We start from the raw sequence: 19,192 nt of genomic DNA, 5'->3' as shown, positions 1-19,192 counted from the left end.
GGAATTGGATGAACTTTGTACTCACCTTCTCGATCTGATCAAAGAGTCTTGATACTCTTTCCAGTCTGGTTCTACACTTTATTCTTATACTTTCTGAATTTCTCAAAGGACTCGAACTTGTACTTTATCAAATACACATGTCCATACCTTGAGAAATCATCAGTAAAAGTAATAAAGTATGAGTAACCACCTATAACATGAATTGACATGTGTCTATATACATCACTATATATAAGTTTCAATAGCTCAATGGCTCTCTCGCCAGTTCCACTAAAAGAAGAGTTGGTAAGTTTTCCATGAAGGCAAGGCTTGCATATTGTATATGACTCATAGTCGAATGGATTTATATATCCATCCTTTAATAATTTTTAAATTATTCCCTCATTGATGTGACCTAATCTACAATGACACAGGTGTGCACTGTTCATCTCATCTTGTTTCCTCTTAGATATACTTACATTCATGATATATGGAGCAGTGTCTAACATAAACAAGTCATTATGCAATGTTCCTTTCGTAATGATCTCATCATCTAATAATATTGAACAATTATTGTTCTAAAAACTAATTTATATCCACTAATTATCAAATATAAAATGGAAATAATATTTTTAATAATATAAGGAACAAAATATCATGCATCAAATACAATAATAGTTTCACCAAGCACGTGTAGAGTGATCTCGCCAACAGCTACTGCAGTAACTTTTGCTCTATTGTCCATATTGAGGTCAATCTCGCCTCTCGCCAATCTCCTAGATCTTGCTAGAACCTGCAACGAATTACAAATGTGATAAGCACTATCGGTATCCAATACCCATGTGTTATCATAAAAGTTTGACAAATAGAGATTGATCATGAATGTACCTAAAGCTTCTCTAAGCTTCTATTTCGCCCTCTTTGTAAGATACTATTTGTAGTTCCTCTTCCAAGGCTTATCTTTGTCGTAGTGGAAGCATTGGCCTTTGTCCTTTATCGGGTCTTTCTTAGCAACCTTTGCTTTATCCAGTCTGCCCTTGCCCTTGCCCTTCTTAAGGGACTTTTCTGCCTTTCTTTTCTTTCAAGTCTCACCAAAATCGCTATTTGATAATAAGGTATCACTAACTATCCAGCATTCTATGAGTAGATTAATCAGTGAACTAATTCTCCAATAAGCACCTGCACTGTAGCCCTAGTGTCCCCACACAAGCAACTATAAGACCAACCGCCTCCATCATTTATACAGGTATACAGTACACCAGTCTATCTGGTTATCTCGATGTCCCTCTCGAGTAACCTATGACCGGGATTATTTAGGATATATGTTTAGAGACGAATCAGTCTTATTATTGTGATCTCATCATGATCTGATTTTCATTGCATAAATCTATGAGCATTACAATATATGCAACAAACAATATAAAGTGATAAAATGTCAAATAATATAATGAGAAAAAAAATATGTATCATGCGTGTCACCACTTACGTGATTTGTTTATAGAGCACCTATGACTAATAATAATTTTGTATATCAACAATGATGATCATGATATAAATAATTATAAATGAGATTAGATCCAAAACAGCAGTAATGAAGCTGCTTCTTGCCAAAGAACCCTCAAGTATATGCATGCATATAGTTAGAAATCAGCATTAGAGAATGATGAAGTTAGGTCAAACTCAGTCTACATGAGCCTCGCACCACGAACTCAACCATTCAATTTTATGGTGCATAGCCAATATACTCAGTTTAGTCTCCATCAGCGTGTATCCCCAGCATCCCTTATGCATGTTTGTATCATCAGAACCTAACTGAAACAAAACATCAGAGCCAAAAAGTATGTAAGAACCATACAAGGCAAACATCTTGTCATTTCTGAAAGAAAACATCAGGTAATGATGTCGTTGCTATCTTTAGCTACATAATTCTTTTAGTCGACCAATGCCTACTGATTTTAGGATGGGGGCCTTCAAAAGGGTGAAAAGTTGATAGAAATAGAATCCATGGACATAGATTGATTGTGAAGCATCACATTTCCATTGATCAAATTGAAATCTTTACTTCTTTATTTAGTTTCTGCCACAAATTTCTTTGCCTAGACTGTCATTCATAAAAAGACCTTCTTTTACTTCCTCTAGCTTCTCAAGCTGAGGGCTTCAAAGTCTCAGGCAACCTATACTTTCAACATTTGATGAGGTTAGGTAGATAGATACCATGGAACAAATGGAAGCATTGTTCATGGCAGGTAAGTCCATCAAAATATTTGGATCGGATTATCTCTCTTATATTTTGACTTAAAACGATGTACTAGCTCTAGAAACATATCATGGAGATCACTGCAATCAAACATTCTAAAAAACTGACACTGAACTTTAAGCACCATCTTGGTGTTTCAAAGCTAACCTAGGAACATCAGTTACTTAAGATTTCTTGAGAAAATAGTCTGCTTTTACCCCTTCATGAAAGGGCTGAATGCTCGGAGAACAAAGAAAGAACAATGTCGAAACCATCATAAATATAACATTGATTTAAAGTAGGTTAAATTTGAAACACTGGTAACGAAGAAAAATCCCACAACAACAACAATCAACCAAGCCCTACCCATAACCTCCATAATCAGATCGCATTACCCACACTGCCCATCAAATATATACTACAGCAGCCCATTTACAGAACATTCAACAACTGAAGAAAACAAGAAGAAACTTAATAGAAATCTTCAAACTTACCACAAGCTTAAGAAAAATCAGAACTTTGGGGGAACAGTTCATCCGAACTCGGATCAAGATGCAGCGTCAAGATTCAGAAACTAAGCGTACAAGACAGCGTCGTTCCACTGTAACCTTCTTTATGAACGCAAACAGAATCGCAGTGAAGTAGTGAAGGTATTCTGTACGTGGAGAACCCCTTCATTGCTGTGCAAATCATAGAAGGGAGTGGGAGGGGGGGGGGGGGGAGGTGGAGGACGACGACGACGACGAAGAAACTTGGAACGAGTTGGATGGGTTTTTGGGGAGGAAGAGGAGGCGGTGGCGCGCACTTTCTTTGGTAGCGACTTATGCCCGGGTCAGTAGAGCAAAATCATGAACCTATTTGGGCCTCACTGTGTTAGGCCCATATTGAGCCCATTAATGAATCATAACTTAGTATTGTGATTTTTATACTCAAAAAATTTATTTTGAAATCTTTATAATTCTAAAAGTAAATTAAATAATTTTATTTGAATAAATATCATTAGTTGTATTAATAAAAAATATAATATGTGGTGCTGAATTGACATGAAAATTATAAGCAATAAGGTAATTTTAATATCATTTATATATTTAGCATGTGGGATGTTGAAATTATCTTTTAATCAGTAAAATTATTAGAAACCAAAAGATGTTAAAATTATATTTTTACCCATTACTTTCATATTGATTCAGCATATGATGTCATATATTGTGTCTTCTGTCAATGCAACCAACGATGTTAGCAAAAATAAAGTTATTTGTTTACTTTTAAAACTATAAGAATCATAATATTTTTTTTCAAATATAAAAGATAATTTATAATTAGCCTCGTTCATGATAATTTAGATGTCATGCTTTTTCTTTTTTTATTTTGACTCAAATCTAGTTTTTAATTTAAGATTAATTTATGGGAGACGACACGATAGATCAATCTTAAGGACCAATTTGACATTAACTCATGCTAATTGTGTGACAACACAATGAAAAATTAATAATTTATTAATTAGGTAATTTAGCCATAAATATGATAAATGGAGAAAGATTGCCTTTTTAGCTATTTAATTAAAAGACTTCAAAGAAAAAAAACCATATGGATTGATCTTAAAACTTTCAAAATTTGCTCCATCATGGTGCAATATATAAGTCTCTTTTTTTATTGAGCATAATATTTTAAAAGACTTAATATAGTATTATAAATAATGTTTATTTCATACCATCCAAGAAGTTCCGCTAGAATTATTATAATGATCAATATGATCAAATTTTCAAATTAATATTCTTTATAAATATGAACTTCTTATGGTTCGATATTTAAAATCTATTTATAAATTTATACTTAAAAAAATATTCTGAGATTTCTATGGTTCTAAAAGTAAAACAAATAACCTCATTTGCATTAACGTCATCAATTGCATTGACGAAAAATATAACACATGACATAATATATTGAATTAACACGAATGTGATGGGTAATAAGATAATTTCAATATCCTTTCTATTTTTAGTACATAAAATATTAAAATTATCTTTTAAAATCAATAAAATTATTAAAAATAAAAATAAATATTAAAATTATCTTTTTGCCCATCACTTTAATGTCAATTTAGTACATAATGTCATGTGTTATATTTTTTGTCAATGCAGTTGACGACGTTAGCGCAAATAAGATTCTTTATTTCACTTTTAGAACTATATATATTCAAATATAATTTTTTAAAATATAGAAGATGATATGTAATTAACCTTGTTCATGATAATTTGGATGTCAAGATTAAAAAAAAAATGCAAATCTAGGTTTTAATTCAAGATTAATTTAGGAGAGACAGACATGATAGATCAATCTTAAGGACCAATTTGACATCAACTCATGTTAATTATGTGACAACACAATGAAAAATTAGTGATTTATTTAATTAGGTTTTTTAGCGATAAATATGATAAATAGAGAAAGATTGCTTTTTAGCTATTTAACTAAAAGACTTCAAGGAAAAAAAAAGACCATATGGATTGATCTTAAAACTTTCAATATTTGCTCCATAATAGTGCAATATATATGCCTCTTTTTCTTTTTTTTTGCTTGAGCATAATATTTTGAAAGACTTAATATAGCATTAGAAATAATGTTTATTCAAAAAGTTCAGTGAAAGTTTGCTAGAATTATTATAATGATCAATATGGTCAATATTTAAAATTAGTATTCTTTATAAATATGAACTTATTATGGTTCGATATTTAAAATCTATTTATATATTTAAGTGTCCAATGATAATGTTGGTCACACCTGAATGTCTTAGTTTTATAGATGATGTTTGAGAGACTTACTTTGAGTGAATCATCCTCTTAAAAATCCTGCATAATAAAATCATCATGATGTCTTGTATGATTCAAAGAGCACCTTAGAAATCTCCACTCTATCTCTGATCACATCCTTGTGGTGATCATAAATACAAGTGGAAGATACAAATCTGCAAAGTTAGTGTTATCTGTCACCCACAATCATAGCTGGAAACCAATTAGGATACTGATGCATGAGAATGACAAGCTTTTCTTCTGCCAATCTATCTCTGATCACATCTTTGTGGTGATCATAAATACAAGTGGAAGATACAAATATTCAAAATTAGGGGTATCTGTCACCCACAATCATAGCTGGAAAACAATTAGGATACTGATGCATGAGAACGACAAGCATTTCTTCTGCCACCCACCCAGTATCTGAGAAGAACTTTGAGTCATCAAGGAACTCCACTTCCTTTTGCTAGGCGACGTGAAGATGAGGAACAGAAAGGTCAGAACTTTAGATCATCAAGAGACAAAGCACATTGATTAAGATGAGAGCTTGGAAGCTTCATTCACAACCAACAAATGAATCAGTCTGTCAGAATTGTGAAGGACTGTTGTGACTGCATTGCCATTGTCAAATGTGTTTGGTTGTATGTTTTCTGCTTACACTTCACCCATCAAAGCTATCATCTTGATATGATACAACTTGTCATCTACTCGAGTCTCCCACTCCGGGCATGTCACTGCAGCAGTGGAAAGCAACTCTGGACCAACTCGGGCACCATTGAGCAGCTCAGCGCATGGCTTTCAGCTGTCCAAACCTACCAAATGCTGAGCTTTATGTGGGCATTAGCAGGGCTTCGTCACCCACCTACAGCCAGAGGGAAAGCAACATGGGGAACAGGGAACCCATCGAGCAGCCCATGGTGGGAGTTCAGAGATCACTGCTGGCAAATGATGGTAGCTCCTCCCCGCTCATGGCAGAACATGTGCTGATGCGTGCCCCATCTCATCACCTTTTCTGCATCTTTTGGGACCGTGGCATGCAGTCACCAGCACATCTTTCGAGGCATCTTTTCTTTTCCTGGGCCATCCAACAAGGAGAAGAAGAGAAAACAGAAGAACAGAAGGGGGAGAAAAGATTGTTTATGACCCTTCTTGCGCAACGCAAGCACACATGAAATTAATGCTACAGCTATTTCATCCATAATGCATCAATAGCACTTTTTTTTGTTTTGGAAAATGCTGTGTTTGACATGGGAAAAACTCAGCTCTTGTTCTAATCTTCACCTAATCCAATGGATTTTTAGCTTATTTATAACTTGGTTTTGTGTTCTCATCAGTGATCTCTTTCCTTTTTGCTTGAAGTAATTCTCTTTCATTAATATTAATTTTTCAATATTCTAATACACTTAATCTACAAGATTCCAACTTGGTTTTGTGTTCTTATCAGTGTTTTTTTTTTCTTGCTTGCAATAATATTTTTCATTAATTATTTCCATACTCTGTTTTGCATTTATATCCACATCTGGAGTGAGGAAACCTGCAATTTCAACTTATTAACAATCCAATAACAGAAGATTATATTAGTTTCTTCTTCTGCTGCTTAGCAAATCTTGATTACTGTAGCTGAAGAGAGACAGTGATTGATCTTATGTGACCATAACAGCAATCTAAGCTGAAACCACATCACCTGGCTGAGCATCATCAGAGGAGTACCATGCAACACTGTCTCCTTGGAAAAGCCTGGTGGGCTCATCACCTCATGCCCTCCTGCAGCCTGCCACTGCAGGAAAAAGAAGAAAAGAATGTGCTGTCATACCTTTAACAGCTGATGATTCAGTCCTCCTTCCTCCATGGATGCCTGATTCACTCCCTCTGGTCTACTTTATGATCACCATGACAATTACATCATTTTTTCTGGAATATATCTGTTTATGACATATGATCAACAAAGAACAAACATGTCATTTTAATCTATTATATTCCTAGAATTCATATTTCTAATTAGTACAATTGAATTCATATTAATTATGACTGTTCAGTTATATAATGGGCATTTAAATTCTTGAAGAAGAGGTTTAAGGAGGATTTCTGTTGCCTTATTTTGTAGAGCTCATGGACTGTTCACTCCATAATTGAACTTGTGGTCCTTTCTTTACATCACTGTACCAAATCTGAAGTATCTCTTCTTGTCTGCTCTCCTCTTCTTTGACTCCTCCTCTTCCTCCTGAAGCTGAAGGATTCCTTGAGCTTGCCCAAATCCATGGAGTCTGAGGCTGTGCCAACAGATCAAACAACTGATGAGGTACCTGAAATAGTTGGCCTCTACATCCATCCTGATAATTATTGACAAGAGTCTTTTTGTGTTGTGCTGCTGGGAGAAAGCTTTGATCAGATATCAGATTTCTCATTACCTCAATTTTCTGTGTTTAATTTTTTTTTTTTATACAGTTTGTCTATTTTTGGTCACAACTTCTAAATTTCTCTAAGTGCTCATCAATCATGAGATCAGGCTGTTCTCATTTTGCTTTCTTAATGACCACTGAATCTGAATGAAGTAATTTATCATTTCTTTCAATCTCTCAAGAAAGTTTTGAAGAGCCTTCTCTGTTTTATACCTTTCAATAAGAAATTGCAATTTATTAACTATCCTGTAAATGAGGAGTGTCTAACTTTTCAATGTTCTCTTCAACAACTGGAGTCTATTATTACCTCATCTTGATGCACTTCATTGAAGAGGAATTGTCCTTTGTCAAAATACTTTTGTGGCATGATGTGAACATAAAGTATTTTTTGTGTTGCAATAGATTGGTCACTTGACATGGAGCAGCTTCATCAGTCTGTATTTCTTAAAATCACCAATCTCCATTCTATCTGATGATCCACTTTTATGTTCTTCATTCTGTTGTTTAGTGGAGTAAGTAGTATGGTTTTTATTTCTGAACACTGCATTAATTTTCCTTATTTGAGGAATAATACTGATAATTGCTTATATGATCCACTTAGAATTGGTTTGATCTCTCTCTCTCTCTCTCTCTCTCTCTCTCACTCACTCACACACACAAATTACATTGAAGAACTTGGAATATGTGGGTGACATTGTTTCTGGATTTTTTTCTTTTTTTTTTTTGAAATGTTTGAGTTGCTTCTGAAATTATTATAATTAGAAGGTTTTACACTAACTCAGGTTTCTACTTCAATAACTTCAAGAAAAGGAAGCAATGTTTTGGCAGACTTCAAATTTTTTTTATTTGAACTTCAATTTCTCCTCTTCTTCATGCAAAAAATAAAATAAAATAAAATGTTTAGCTGTATGTAAGAAACCTGCTTAATATTAAAAAAAACATTCTTTTTTTAACATCCAAGCACCACAAAATCTTTCTTATTTCAAAATCACTAGAAGAAACATTGAAATGCTTTGGCATGATATTATAATATCATGTGTCTCGGCTCCTTTGGAATTTCAAGACAAAATATTTTAATATTCTTAAAATGTTGATTAAATGCCTGTTAGCATTTGTATATTGATTGCAGTTGAGGCATGCAGGAATTTCATGCAAATATTTTTTTTTCTTTTTTCAATTTACATCCGACTATTAAAAAAATCTGCAGATTGTTGAGGAGAAAAGAGTTATCAACGAGGAGATAGACATGAATGGAGAGACTAATTCCCATCCAAAAGAACCTAAAAAGATGGATGAGGAAGAAAAGCTAAAGATGGTGTGTTCAACAGATGTTGAAGCTGCTGTTGCCACTGAAGCAGAAGAAAAATCCAGAGAAAAGAATGAATCCATTGTTGAGGATGTGAAAGAGGATACAGAATCTAGTAACAATGAGATGTCAGATTCAGTGGCTTTGTCTGCTCAGGTTGTGGAAGATGAAGCAGATCCTCAACAAAAAGCTGGCATTTCAGTTTCTTCAGAGAAAAGAGAAGATGAATCAAAGAAACAATATGAATCTGACACGCAAGAACTGTCACCAGGACCAGTAGAAGATGGAGAAGGGAATGCAGGTGAGATTTTGGTTGAACAACAAGAATCTGAAGGTGTCAAAGGTCAAGTGGCTTCAGATATCTCCAAAGTTCCAATCTCAGAAACAGAGGACAAAAAGGAAGAGCCAGTTTTGTCATGCACTACCGCGGAGTCTGCACCCAAAGAAAGTGGGGAGGATTCCCAATTTGAAGAATTCTTGGTTGATGCTCATGTCACTGGTGATTCTTCAGAGCAAAAGATAAGCAACTCAAACAGCTCAGAAGATGACATGAAAGTTGAGAATTTTGCATCAGAAAGCATAGAAATGGTTCCAGATTTTCTTGAATCATCTGATGGAGCTGGAGAGATCATGAAGGACACCATGGAAGAACGAACAGAGAGCAGAACAATCGAAGACGGAGTGAAAGAAGTTGCAGTTGTTGCTGGTTTTTCTGAAGTTCCTGATGTCATAAACCTGATTGAGATTGCTGCTGCTACTTCAGCTGTTGGAAGAGCTGAAGAGACTGTAAAGCCAGAAGTTGGAATCACAGATGACAAACAAGAATTTAGAGATGTTGAAGAACCAGTAATGGATCAGGTAAATGGAGCTAGTTCTTCTAGTGAGACTGTTGATGTCTCAACCAAGGAAGACAGCAGTGTTGTAAGTCTTGAAATGGTCAAGGACAAGGATGACAGTTTGGAAAATAAGAATGAGATTCCATTGGAGGCTACATATCCAGTGAAAGAAGTTGTAGCTGACTCTGAAGTGTCTAAAGTTGCCACTTTTGTTGATCCAATTGAGTCCAGTAATACTACTTCAGCTATTAAAACTATTGAGGAAACTCAAGGGCTAGAAGCTAAAATCGTAGATGGCAAGCAAGAAGCATTTACTGAAATTGACGAACCTGAAGTTGAAGAACAAGCAATGAATCAGGCAAATGAAGTTGATGCTACCAGTGAAACTGTGGAGGTTGCAGTAAAGGAAGACAAGGATACTGTAACAGCTGAGATGGTTGAGGATAAGGATAGCAGTTTGCACAATTTGACTGAGGCTCATATGGAACCTCTTGCTACTGCAAATACCCCTCTGTCAACAAATGGCACTTCATCTATTCAAGCTTTTGATGAGGTCACACAAGACAAGTTGATAGAAAATGAAGAACAGTCGATCGCTGAAACAAGCAAAGTTGACCCTGCTGGTTTGACTGCAGATGTGAGCATTGAGATAATTGGGGATAAAAAGGATGATTGTTTAGAAGACAAGACTTCCATAGAGCTACCAAATGGTGTCGATGTGACTGGTGAAATTCTTGAAACCCCTTTTGAGGAAGTGAAAGACCCTGAAGATGTTGCCATGGTAGAAGAGAAGAATGATCCAGTGGAAGAAGTTGCAGATGATTCTGATGTGCTGGTAGTTCCTGCTGTTGTTCATCCAACAGAATCTAGTAGCACTAGTTCAACTATTATAACTACTGAAGAAAGTAGAGAGATTGAAGCTAAAACCATAGATGTCAAGCAAGAAGCAGTAACAGAAATTAAAGAACCAAAAGTCGAAGAACGAAAAATGAACCAGGCAAATGAAGTGGATGCTACTAGTGACACTGTGCAAGTTGCAGTAAAGGAAGAAAATGATATGGTAACAGTTGCAATAGAAGAGGATAACGATTTAAATAATTTAAGTGAGGCTGATGTGGTGGCTATAATAAATCCAGTGAAAGAAGATGCAACTGACTTTGGCATGCCTAAACCTCATGCTACTGCAAATATTACCCAGTCAACAAATCTCACTTCAGCTATTCAAATTGCCGATGAGATCACACAACCAAAAGCTGAAGTCATATATGAGAAGAAAGACAAGTTGACAGAAGTTGAGGAACAATCAATGACTGAAACAAACAAAGTTGATTCTGCTAGTTTAACTGCCGAAGTTCCATTAGAAGGAGAAAAGGCTAATGTGAGCACTCAAAAGTTTGAGGACAAGAAAGATGATATTTTTGGAAGCAATACTTCCACAGATAACCCAAACGGTGTTGATGCTCCTGGTGAAATTTCTGAAATACACTTCAAGGAAGTGAAAGGCCCTGAAGAAGCTTACATGGTCCAAGAGAAGAATGATCCTTCACAAGTTGTAGCAAAGGTCAAGGACATTGAGGATAAGAGCTTAAAAGATGATAGAGCGACTTTATTGGAGACTTCAAAAAATCTCGATTGTGGTATTGAAACAGCTGATGCAGCATTGGATGGAAAGAGAAATTTAGAAGTTACTGAAATAGTAGATGGAACAAAAGAAGATAATCTGAAAAACTCAACAGAGTTAGAGAGCTACTCTGTTGTTGCTGAAGTAGTAGGGGAGAGCAAGGTTGAGAACCTGGAAAGCGAAAAGACGTCTTTGATCGAAGCTTTTGGAATGGCTGGAGTCTCGTCAGAGCTTGATAAATCTTCCACAGGTAATGAAATGGTCAAAGAAAAGTGTAAAAACTCTGCAAGAAATAAGATAACTTTAGGTGAGATCACCAATTATGCTGGTATTAATAGTGATGCTTCAAATGTCTTTCCTGTGCAAGATAAAACATCTGAAGGTCATGAAGTGACTCAGGAGAAGGGTAAAGAGGCAAAAGATTATGAATGTTCAATTGTCAAGGAAAGCAAGGATGAGAGCATTACAAGCAAGGAAAATTATGCTGAGACTGTCAGAGATCTTGACAAAGAGACAAATGTGGTTGCTGCATTAGGTGCTACTAGAACTATGGATGCTGAGAAGGATAAAGAAGGTGCTCAAGATGAAGAAGGAACAGAGAATCCTAAAGATGAAAACTTAATTATGACTCCGAAATGTGCTGATGTTATGAAGGTAGAAGGAGAGGCTCCTAAACAGGACATCCCAGCTAAGCCCTCCCAACGACATTCAAATAACATAATATCAAAGCTCAAGCAGTCACTCATTAAAGCAAAGAAGATAATGATGGGAAAATCACCAAGTTCAAAAAATATGTCGGCAAAAAGCAAACAAGAAATCAAATGATCTAGAATGAGACAAATTTGTGTGTGATCTCTGTGGCTGCTGATCATGTACATAAAGGTCATAGTCATGTGCTTGGGATCCTTCCTCTTCTGTTGTATGAAATCTTTTGGCAGGATACCTGGAAGGAAGGATATGCTTGCTTTCTAGTTCTTAGCTTGACTAGCAGAATAATATATATAAGGTTTCATCTAATTGTTACTTATTATTCATTTTTTTAATGGTGTTCTTGTGGTGTTTTTGTTTTATGATATTGATGCTTATAAATCCATCAAGAAGTTCCTTTTCTTAGTAATGCAATGTATGGCTCTTTCTTGCAGGCAATAATAAATTTGTTTTATTCTTCACTTTATTGCATGAAATTTATATGAAGTTAACCTGATTCTGGTGACAGAATCTAAAAATATGTTCAAGTGAAGAATTTGACCAAACATTGATAATCTCCTGTAATTACTAGAATCATTTATGAATACTCAACAGCTAAGTAGCTAGTTTTCAAAGAATTCTGACAGCAAATAACTGATCTTTACCAACAGATGATACTGGATGGTCTAAAAGAATCCTAGCAATGCCACTTTTATGAATAAAAAATGATGCTTTTGTGAAGTCACAAGAAAGAATCTTAAACTGACTGTTTGGACTAGATCAAACTTCTTTGAGTGTTTCATGTACACGACTTTCTATTATGAGGGAAAATTTCTTGAGAATTGATACAAGAAGCGAATGCTATAGGAAAAATCCTAAGGTACCTTCTTGTATGTCTAACTCAACAGTTCAATGTGCTGTGAGCATGACAGCAGTTGACAGAAGTTATTCCATATCCACAACATATGGTGCAAGAGAACAGTTTCAGAATTTTATTAAACTACATATAGTGCAAAAAAGAATTAGTTTAATAACAGGAAAGATAATAGGCTGGCCATTGAGACAACAAATGCAAGAGTATAATGAATTAGAGAAACTGAAAATTGACCACCCAATTCCCATCTGCTACTGCTTCCCGGATCTTCAGTAATCCATGGAACATCTCGTGTCATTGCCCTCCACAGAGGAAATGGAAGAAAAAATCTAAGCTGAAACAAATCACAAACAAGTTCCCCATCTACATTTCCTTCTCTTCTATCTGACCTCGAATCTGTCTGACATATGGTGTTATAAGTTATAACTATTATCTGACAGGCAACATCACACTATTAGCAGATTTGAGGCTACCCTAAGGCAAACTGTCTTGTTTGTTTCTGGATCTAATGATAAGATCAACTGCTTTTCTTAATGATGCATTTACTTTTATATTACAGAAATTTGGGGTGAATCTGGCTGATAAAATACTTGCAGTTCTAAGATGCTCTTTGGTTGTGATTCGACTTGTTTAGAAATCAGAAAGCAAATATGATTTCTTAAGCTTTAAATAGCAGCTCTTTAGTCATTGTTGAGGAGGTTATGAGTACCAGTAGTAAAAGTGTGCCTGAGCCTCACTTTATTTGTATGTTTGTATAATAAGAAACAACTTTATTAGTTAGTCTCAAAACATGTTTGTTTGAAAATTGAAATCAAGAGGTTATGTCTTGCAAAAAGCACATATAGCCTCACAGGCAACTCGGGGAAATGTTTCTTGAGGAAACCTTAAATAAAGCTTGATAATAATAAATATGTCTCAAGCCTCATTTTTTTAGTTTTTACTGACAAAAACAGGAAAACATAAGCAAACACAAGACAGAAAAGGCCATTTAACATCTCACAGTCACTGTATTCTATTGTGAGGATGCACTGAAGTCAGTTGCAGCATACTCTCAAGCCATATCGAACTTGTTATGATAACAAAGCATTACCAGTTTCAACTGGAAGTCAAAGCAATATGTCGATACATAAACAAAATTAAAAAAAAAAAGCATGTACCAGATTCTGTAGACAATTGGACATTCTTTGATATGAATTATTTTTTTGTGTGCAGTTGCAGACTCGGATTAGGATGATGCCAAAACTCTGAACAGGCTACTCAAGCAGCTTGCACCAGATTTTGAGTTCTTACATGGTTAGCTGTGTAGCAAACTGAGGTTTGGTATGGGTTTCTGAGTGGCTCACATGATTCTGGAGAGACCAAGTTAGAAGAGCCTTGGATATATGAGCATTGCCATGGAGAACTTGAGGTCACATTGAGGTGGACATTGAACAAGCAAATACTGCTGAAGTTATCACCTTGAATACCTTCTAATGTGCCAGCATGTTTGATATTTGTTCCCTTAATGTCTTCCAGGGTGATCATGTTTATAATGGGAAGTGCATTTGGATCAAAATTCTCATCTGGGTGCTCACCATATTGTCCAGTTATACCAATGGCTATGTTGACATTGTTCAGAACAACATTGGAGATGTGGATGTACTGAACATACCCACCACGTCCTGGAGATGTCTTTATTCTGATGCCATACAATGAATTAAACAGAGATATGTCCTCTGCCTCCACATCCGATATGCCACCAGACATCTCACTCCCAAAGGCAATGCCTGCACCTGATTTGGCTTCTCCTACGATGCGTCGGATGCTGATGTTGGAGCTTGGATGAGCATAAGAAATGCCATACTCATCCCATCCACTCTTGATGACAATAAGATCATCACCGGTGCTGATGTAACAATCTTCAATGCAGACATTACTGGACGAATCTGGATTCATTTGAATGACATGAGCGAAATCATTGTACACATTTAATAATCAAAATTTTGAGAAGAATTTCAAGGGAATTATATGCAGAACACTCATGGCCACTCATGCCAACTTCTTTTATTAACACAATACCAGTTCAAATGTTAAAAACAAAAGTTTCAATCTTAGAATGTGAAATAAAAAGGACAAGCATCTCAGACCATGACAGGAAACATCATGATGATCACAAGAATAAGAATTGACCTGCATCTTTACTGCATAACTAAATAATGTGTAAATTTGAAAATGCATAAGAACTTAAGATGCAAAAATCTTCAACTTTTCATTATATTAAAATTGGGACTCACAAGTAGAAAGCTACCTATTTGGTGATTTATCCTTGCTTGAGCTAAAATGATTGACAAAATATTGGTACACATACTCATCACTAAATTTTTAACAAGGAATTCTTCTTCATTAAAATTTTATCATAAGTTCCAAAAGTGCCTGAATATGAGCATCAAGCAATTAAGCTATATTGCAGGATTTTCGACACAAGCTTGCAAAGTGGAGTTCATAGATGAGTGGTCTATATTTCAGCACTTAAGTTTTCCATATTGCATTAGTTCAGCACTTTGTTTCAAGTCTATATGATACAGTTGATTATCTCAACAAAATCATAATCACAGAAGTATAATATAGGCTATGTGCATGCTTTTCTTATGATCTGTGCAAAGCCATAGTTTTTTTTATGTAAAACTGAGAACTTTAAAGTTTGAAGTATTGGCACAATGAAAATTAGCAACTGAACAGGAGTCATATAAAGACCAAATGGTGCAAGCTACTGGATTTCAGTGAAGATGAGCATTATCCATTTTTTTGTTGGATGAAACAGCAAGTAAATAATTATAAACATCTTCAGTTGTACATGATCTTTATCATTACTATGAGTCTACGACTACTTGATACTGAATAGTATCACTACAGTTTGTAGCTGTAGATCTTTATCATTACCTGGATCTATTCCATCTGTGTTTGGTGAATCGGGTGGGGCAAGGATTGTGACATTCTGGATGAGCACTTGGCTGTTAATCCAATAAAAGCAGTCTCAAGTCTCCCCTAGCTCATAAAAGCTCCACTCGAACATCAATCTACAGAGCTAATAAGAGAAATAAATACATCCACTAGGATGGACAAACCTGCAATATACGGGGTGGATGGCCCAAAATGGTGAGTTAATGAACGTAAGATTTGAGATGACCACTCCAGTCGAGTAAATGAGTTCTATGAGATGTGGTCGAGTATAGTTGAGAATGTGGTTGTTAAACCAATCCCACCAAACGCTGCCTTGGCCATTGATAGTCCCATTGCCACCTGAAACAAGTTCATAGTGAAATCAGCACAATTATTTGACACTATACTCTTTATGCATTCCCTCGCCTTTCTATTTAAAGATACAGATTGTTGTTGATAGTCCCATTGCTACCTGAAACAAGTTCGTAGTGAAATCAGGACAACTATTTGACACTATACTCTTATGTATTCCCTGGCCTTTCTATTTAAAGATAAAGATTCAGATTGTTGCGCTCGGATGTTGCTTGAATAATGCCCAGCAAAAATAAAATTGGAATGTTCAAAAGCATCCAATACAACAGCTCACTAAATAGAAATTGCACAATAATCAATAAGATAACGGTTGCCTTTTGAGCCATTACTCATTACCACTGTAAATTAAGAGAGAAACATTAGGCAAAACTCATTCAAGATTTACTGACCTGTTATTATCACATCAGTCAGGTTGGACCCATGTATGAGGCTTTGATGTCTTCCACCAGGTAGCTCCCTACCCCGGCCATATGATGGCAATGGATCAATGACTGGCCAATCAGAGGAATCCTGTATTAAAGTGTAATGGATAATTTTTCACAGATCATACACAATTTTATATGTAAACAGAGAGAATATAGAAAAATAAACAGAAGCAAGCCACCCTACAAAGTTTTCTTTCATAAGATTTTTTTTTTCCTCGATACAGGAGGGTTTCAGTAAAATGAAGCATCACATCAGATTTAGTTTTCAGTGTAATTAGAGGCAACTACATCATCTGAAGGATGTGTGCAGAAAATTGAAGTACATCAGTTCATGACAATTTGTGAACTTTTCAAAGAGACACATAATGCATCTTCTCCTTGACAAAAACTGATAGTGCCACTAGTCTAAGCAACCTCAAATATTAGATAGTTGGGACCGTCTTCACAAGTAATCTCGATGCCTGCTGTTTTTTATGTTACAGGGACATGTCTAGTTTCCAATATAAAAACCAAGGCAGGAGACAAAGCAATCTAAACTGTTTCTACCGTGTACTGCAAACATAGATTTGATATGAAACTACACACTCACCATGGATCCAATTATTACGGCATCCTTGTCTAGTGATATAGTGAGATGGCTGATGAGACTAAAACTTCCAGTCAGCCACTTTCCAGCAGGCACAAACAGCTGCGCCCCACCCTTATCTGCAAATGAATGGAGATAAAAGATAGCATTCTGAAAGGCTTTGGTATTTAGCGTGACACCATCACCAATGGCACCAAACTCTGTTACAGTGACAGTGTGTGGCCGATACATGCTTGATCCCATCTCCTTGCAGGATGAAGTAGACAAGGCAGCCCATGATGACTGACCGACCGTTGCAAGAATCATAAGAGTTTCTAGCAGCTGAGTCAAAATTCCATAGGTTAATAAGGAAAACAATGATCTCAAAATCATTCGGGATTTGGTTAAAAGAAAATTAACACAAATATTTTCTAGCATCCATCCTCTACATGATCACTTGAAAGAATCAAACTCAAAATATTTGTTTCTTCCAAATTCAATCAGCTCCTTTTGTATCTCTTGAGATGCTAGCTTATATAATTGAGAGTCAAAAGTTGGATGTCATGAATGATGCAATGTTAAGCAGGTCCAATTCCAGTATGGGTTTGCAAACTCAATTTTCAGAACAAAAAATGAAAAACTAAAGGGAAGTATATGATATTGATTTAGGATCCCAGTTTATAAATAAAATTGGAAGAAAACAAAACCTATATCAGAATGTAGGACTAACTTAAATCACTTTCATGAACCGGTAATATGCTTTTCAATAGGTCATATTATTTGAGGTAAATGGAAAAAGAATATTATCAAAACCCACTTGGTTCTCTTGTAACTAGATTTTACATTGGTGGGTGAATACATCAAGGAAATCGTCAAGGGGGGGAGATAAGTTTCACCAAAGAGGCTCCCCTTGATTCATTTGTAAGAGAAAAAAATGCTCCATAATCCAGCCTAGGAAACCATGAATCTGGATTACAAAGTTCATTAATCCTACATAGCACAATGGCTTGAGAACAGGATTGAAATCATATATCCAATGTGCATCGAATTTTGTTTCAGATGCTGCAAAAGATCGAAGTATTGATAGAATAATAAGTGAATCGAAAACCATATTAAAATGCAGACTGCAGATTAGATACAATAAAACTCTCTTTTATACGTGACTGGAAGGTCAAGTTGCAGCGAAGGCCTGCTATTGCAATAAAATGAGAAAGAAACGAAAAGGGAATGATAGATTCAATACTAGAAGCAGATGTATTTTCCATCACAGATCCACATTCCAGTATCAGAAGAAAGAAAGAGAACCAACTAGCTTTACACAAACTAAGATCCATTCAGATATAACCGTATTGCAGAGCTCAACAATTGACCTCAAGACGTCAAGAGGAAAAAGGAATCCAAGCGTGAAGCAGGAGAAACAGAGACACTTACAACTGCAGATCTCTTCATGTGACTAGGTTCTAATCGGCCCAAACAACCAAAGAAGCAATGAACAAGCTCTAACTACACCAAAAGGGAAGCACAATCTCGAAAATCCTGTGGTGATCTGATGATGTTACGGCAATCAAGTGGAAGTGGAACCCATCAACTCCATTGCGATCTATGGGCTGCTTCTGTTCTCAAAAGACCAATCCCACCATCAATCAAAAGAAAAAAGAAATACACAGAGAGAGAGAGAGAGAGAGGGAAAAAATCATTACAGTCTGTACTGCAAAAGAACAAAACTGTTCCTGTCCGCCACCTTTTGTCTTCAGCTGCTCCCTCTCCCTCTCTTTACAGACAAACAAACCACCGTCCAGTAACCTAAAGGATCCACAGCGCCCTCTTGAGCTGCCTTAAATCCACTGCCGAATTGGAGGAGACACAGCCAGTGTGATGTCTTTGTGGGCATAAATCTCCATGGAATCAAATCTGCTGCTGCTACTGAGTTTCACTCTTATCAGACTGCTCTGCTCTGCTCTCTCTCTCTCTCTCTCTCTCTCTCTCTCTCATGTTGAGGCTGAAACATATGACATTACATGCAAGGATGGCGTTGTCAGTTACAGTTCTCCAGCTAAGGATTAGAGGGAGAGAGAGAGAGAGAGAAGTTAAAAGGACAGCAGTTGTACAAGGTTGGTCTTTGCCTCTTCGGATTCCACTGACCAGAATACCCGTGAAGAGTGCCTCCAAACTCTGCAGCCCCCT

At 36.0% G+C, this 19,192-nt stretch overlaps 2 protein-coding genes across 5 annotated transcripts; one reads left to right on the top strand and one right to left on the bottom strand.

Moving 5' to 3' along the window:
* The first annotated feature begins 7,097 nt into the window (after nt 1-7,097).
* LOC103974760 (uncharacterized) lies at nt 7,098-12,209 on the top strand. 2 transcript variants are annotated; one of them, XM_009389649.3, is made up of 3 exons: nt 7,102-7,303; nt 8,611-11,416; nt 11,534-12,209. In XM_009389649.3, exons 1-3 carry the CDS (start codon nt 7,262-7,264, stop codon nt 11,989-11,991), a joined length of 3,306 nt encoding a protein of 1,101 aa, XP_009387924.2. In that variant the 5' UTR covers nt 7,102-7,261; the 3' UTR covers nt 11,992-12,209. The 2 variants fall into 2 exon arrangements, with proteins under 2 accessions (XP_009387923.2, XP_009387924.2); XM_009389648.3 differs by having other exon boundaries at nt 7,098-7,303; nt 8,611-12,209.
* LOC135585112 (probable polygalacturonase) lies at nt 11,429-19,192 on the bottom strand. Of its 3 annotated transcripts, none has more exons than XM_065140176.1 (8): nt 18,709-19,075; nt 18,440-18,621; nt 17,033-17,350; nt 16,408-16,528; nt 15,832-16,006; nt 15,647-15,717; nt 14,018-14,652; nt 11,429-11,449 (listed from the first exon to the last, which is right to left on the bottom strand). In XM_065140176.1, exons 2-8 carry the CDS (start codon nt 18,455-18,457, stop codon nt 11,429-11,431), a joined length of 1,359 nt encoding a protein of 452 aa, XP_064996248.1. In that variant the 5' UTR covers nt 18,458-18,621; nt 18,709-19,075. The 3 variants fall into 3 exon arrangements, with proteins under 3 accessions (XP_064996248.1, XP_064996247.1, XP_064996246.1); XM_065140175.1 differs by lacking the exon at nt 11,429-11,449 and adding an exon at nt 19,117-19,192 and having other exon boundaries at nt 13,736-14,652; nt 18,709-19,007; XM_065140174.1 differs by lacking the exon at nt 11,429-11,449 and having other exon boundaries at nt 13,736-14,652; nt 18,709-19,074.

The sequence above is a fragment of the Musa acuminata genome, chromosome BXJ3-2, assembly GCF_036884655.1.
Source record: "Musa acuminata AAA Group cultivar baxijiao chromosome BXJ3-2, Cavendish_Baxijiao_AAA, whole genome shotgun sequence".
In the NCBI taxonomy this organism is placed as follows: domain Eukaryota; kingdom Viridiplantae; phylum Streptophyta; class Magnoliopsida; order Zingiberales; family Musaceae; genus Musa; species Musa acuminata.
Note: the sequence above shows the minus strand (reverse complement) of the source record. Positions and strands in the feature narration are given on the sequence as shown.